This window comes from Chrysochloris asiatica, unplaced genomic scaffold, assembly GCF_000296735.1.
Source record: "Chrysochloris asiatica unplaced genomic scaffold, ChrAsi1.0 scaffold00013, whole genome shotgun sequence".
Lineage (NCBI taxonomy): Eukaryota > Metazoa > Chordata > Mammalia > Afrosoricida > Chrysochloridae > Chrysochloris > Chrysochloris asiatica.
The window spans coordinates 14296275-14300885 of NW_006408531.1; the positions used below are offsets into that span (position 1 = coordinate 14296275).

The window sequence follows — 4611 nt, forward strand, 5'->3', positions numbered from 1 at the left end:
AACAACATACATATGCAGTCATGAAATAAAATTTTGGAGTGATGTATAGTAAAATATATAGTTACCACTGGCCTTCCAAATTATTGGATAATTTTCACCTTCTTCTATGTTAGTTTCACTTTTTATGTAGTCCTGCTGTAGTGCTGTGGGATAAGCACAGGACTGCAAGGTAGATGTGAACCACAAGGTAGGTGGTTCAAACTCACTAGCTGCTCCTTGGACCACCCTATACTGGATCACTGTGAATGACTCCCTCTCTGTATATATAGATGGGGGTGCGGGCATCAGAAAGTTCATGGAAAAATACAATTAAATGATAATGAAATTTTTCACACACTTAAAAAATGTTTTATTGTGAATTATGTGATAGTTTACATGGGAGAACATTAGTTTTACATTCATCCTATCATATATCATTACATTACCATGGTTAACAATCCCCTCCATGCATCATCAACTAACCAAAGGGTATACCCTGCAAGCCTGTCCCCTGGTCGTCAGCACATAGCCCCTCTCCCTCTCTGGGTCTAAAGTCCCCAACCACTCCATCTCTCCACATCATCGTCTCTGCCTCCATCTCTGGCGTCACTGCTTCTCTGGGTAAGGTCCTGCACTCTGCTCTTCTCCCTTGATGGTCCCAGGGGTCTCCGCTCCTGGACTGCAAAGTCAATCACTCTCCTCGTTTTGCTACAAAACATCTACCTTTACATTTCCAACCCTCACAGTCAGTCCTGATAACAATTATTCGCTATTGTACCACATGAGTGCTATCCCCATCTCCTTTCATTAGCCCTGCCCAGACAGATTGGATACTACTAAGTGGAGGTTCTACCTTCCTCCACGCCCTGTGGATCTAGGCTCCCTCTTGAAAGCTTGTAAACCAGTCACTTCTTGCCTTTGTAACTCCCCCCACTCCACCCCCCATTTTGGGTAGCCAATGTCCAAGTTGCCCATCCCTGTCTACTCTGTGTATGGAGGGGTAGGAATGATCCTTGCTGTAAAGATTTGTTTCCTCTTTTGAACTACTGCATCCATAGGTATAGGTCAAGTTCATCAAATTGTATCAGATTACTCTTTTGTTCCTCTTCTTTCTTCTTTTAGTTGAACTCTGATCATCCAGTCATTGAAGCCAGGTCAAGTGGGTATTAGCTGCAGTTTTTCACACTTTGAAGCCTCCTTTTTCATGAATAAATATGCAAATGTAAACCTTCAGCCAGTTTTTGGTTAGGAGATTAACAAAGTTCCTTTCATCTAAAAGGAGAAACGCAAGCTTGATTTTGCTTTTGAGTAAAAAGCCAGATCTGCTTGCCAACTGTGTGTTTGTAATGCTGTACTTCCTGTTCATCTTTTAGGGGTGAAGCTAAGTAGCCTTCTTGGTAAAAAGGGAAACTTGGAAAAACTCCAGAGCTACTGGGAAGTTGGATTTTTTCTGGGGGCCAGTGTCCTAGCCAATGACCACACGAGAGTCATTCAAGCATCTGAAAAGCTTTTCAAACTGAAGACACCGGCATGGTAATGATACCCATTAATACAAGAAATTTTCATAAACAGCACCAATCACTTGTTCCCTTATTCTATTTTCTAGCCTGGGAATTAGGTTATTTTATTTACTTGTAGAATTAAATGCAGGATCTAGAAGAAAATAAGATGTTTATAGGTCTTGATGACTTTGAACATAGTGTATTTGTTGTTGTAGCAAAGTACAAGAATACAATAATGTTCTACAATATAATACAATTATAATAACCTCCATAAAACAATGCCTTAAGTGTCTGTTATCTTAACATTTATGGCATGTTAACTTATGTGCTTATAATTTATAAAGTGCTTACACACATAGCCACAAATTAATATAATTATCTTACTCCTTGTTTTTCTCAGCTTTTTCCTTTGAGGCACCAACAGTCTTAATAAATTGAAGGATATTTGTGTAATATATAGACTGAGTGACTTCAGAACACAGTAAGGATTTCTTTTGAAAGGTCTTATTTTGGAAAGTTTCCTTAAGGAATTATATTTTTAAACAAAGGCATTAACCATTTTCTTGAATAGAATATAGGTATTATCTTTAAGGAGTCCTGTTGTGGCATTGTGGACTGCATTATAATCACAAGGTTGGCAGTTTGAATCCAGTAGCTGCTTCTTGGAAATCCTATACAGAGTCACTATGAGTCATAATCAGCTTGACTGATGGCACTTAACAACAACACAACAATGATTTTTAAAATGGTATTTTAAAGTAGCTGTATGGCTCCAATTCTGGGAGCACAGTGGCTCGATACGATAAACACTGAACTGTGAACCACAAGGTCCACAGTTCGAGCCCACCACACACTCTGAGGGAGAAAGATTTTTTTTTAAATGCCTTGGAAACCCTATGCAGGGTCACAATGAGTTGGAACCAACTCAATGGCGCTTAACTACCACAACAACATAGAATCAGTTCATGTGACGTATGGTCTCTAAGTCTCAGTTTTCCCATCTAGGAAACAAATAAAAATAGCTTACCTTATTGAATTTTTGTGAGATTTAAATGAGATGATGTGTTAAACTACATGCTGTGTGATAAACAATGAATACATGCTTGGCAACTCTGAATACACAACTGTTAATGCTAAGTTGAGATTACATCTAGAGGAGAATGCCGAGCTGTATGAGAACAGGTGGTTTTAATTTGGCTGTTGTATGTTTTATATTCCTTAGGTACCTCAAGTCTATTGTGGAGACAATTTTGATCTATAAGCACTTTGTGAAATTGCCTGTAGAACAGCCTGTGGCCAAGCAGGAACTCGTGGACTTCTGGATGGATTTCCTGGTCGAGGCCACAAAGACAGATGTGACTGTAGTTAGGTTTCCGGTGAGTACTCTTCATTTAACTGGAAGGAAATTTCTATTTTTGTTTCTTTCATTAAAGACTATCTTGCACCATGACTGTAACAGCACTGTATGCTCAGTTGCATATCCGGAGATGACAGCCATCGGGCTAGCTTGTTTATTTTCTGCAAATTGGTACGCATATGCTTACTCTTTAAAATAACTTCTTAAAGTCAGAGAAATCAGATACATTTTGGTGTTCTTCTGTGCCATGGAGTTTGTGTTGTTTCTTTTGATACGTGGTAAACTTGTACTTTTAAGCTTCTCAGTAAGTTAACTTAGCCAGTCAAGAGTCTCTTCAGAGCAGACAGATGGATGTTTTTAGTTAATAATGCCATTTTGATGAGCCTTCATCAATATCAGCATCACTGTTGCGATGAAAAGTATCGGACCCACCTGCATTTTTATTCTGTGTTCGCACTCATTCCCCACATGGGTCAGAATTATATGGAGTATCTCCTACCACTATTTAATGTGCATTTAGACCATGAGAAGTGCTGACTCACAGGTTCTGGTCTGCAATTCATTTGGGTTGGTCTTTAGTGGATGTGAAATATACATAAATATAGACATGTAGTGTCTTAAAATCTTAACAACAATCCTGGACCCTGTCTAGGGTGTCCAAGGCTGTAAATCTTTACAGGAGCAGAAAGCTTCACCTTTCTTGCATGGAGAGGATGGTAGATTTGAACTGCTGACCTTGCAGTTAACAACCCAACTCATAATCTACTATAGTTCCAGAGCTCCTTGTGTTATTGTTGTTGTTTTTAAGTGCCATTGAGTCAATCCCAACTCATAGTGACCCTGTGTAGAATTTCTGAGGAGCAGCTGATGGGTTTTGAACTGCCAACCTTGTAGTTCGCAATCCAGTGCTTATCCTACAGTGCCACACCAGAAGTCCAAGCTCCTCATATGTATGGTTATTGTTGTTAAGTGTTGTGGAGTTGGTTGCGACTCATAGTGACCCTGTATAGCAGCAGAAAGCCTCATCTGCCTCCCGTGGAATGACTAGTAGATTCGAACTGCTGACCATGCAGTTAGCAGCCCAACTTGTAATCCGTTACATTACCAGGGCTCCTTATATGTATATGTATGTATGTATTTGTATATGTATGTTGTTGTTGTTTTGTTATTGTGTTTAAATGTATGATTATTGTTAAGTGCCACTGAGTCAGTATTCTATTTAAAAGTATGATTGTTGTTGTTAAGTACCTTTGAGTCAATTCTGACTCACAGTGACTCTGTACAGGGTTCCCAGGGAGCAGCTGGTGGGTTTGAACCCCCAATTTTGTATTTCAAACCAACCTTGTGGTCTAATGCTGATCTTACAAAGCTTCATCAGGATTTCAAGTATGTATGTCTATAAATATACATCTATATATTGTTGTTAAGTGCCATCGAGTTGGTTCTAACCCATAGTGACCCTGTATGGGTTTCTGAGTAGCAGGCTGGTGAGCTTAAACTGTGGATATTGTGGTCCGGCACATTAACCCACACAGTGCTTGCTTGCTACACTGGGACTCCATATGTATATATATTTAAACCTTGTGGTTTAAACTGACCTTGCAATGTAGTGCTTATTCTACAACGCTGTACCAGAAATATATGTATATAAATACACAAACACTCATACACATGAGGTGACTTTTTAAAGTTCATGGGAAAGAGGAATGAAAAGATGAAGAAATTTTTCCATGAACTTTTTGAAGCCCTCTGGTGTATGTATGCGTTGTTGTT

The 4611-nt window shown here is 39.2% G+C and overlaps 1 protein-coding gene across 1 annotated transcript in view; it reads left to right on the forward strand.

The window, feature by feature from the left end:
- MAP3K5 (mitogen-activated protein kinase kinase kinase 5) overlaps positions 1-4611 on the forward strand; it is a 311649-nt gene that overhangs the window by 176742 nt on the left and 130296 nt on the right. Inside the window, exons 10-11 of the mRNA XM_006834631.1 lie at positions 1353-1512; positions 2704-2857. Coding sequence (XP_006834694.1) covers positions 1353-1512; positions 2704-2857 — 314 coding nt within the window. The remainder of the gene's footprint in view (positions 1-1352; positions 1513-2703; positions 2858-4611) is intronic.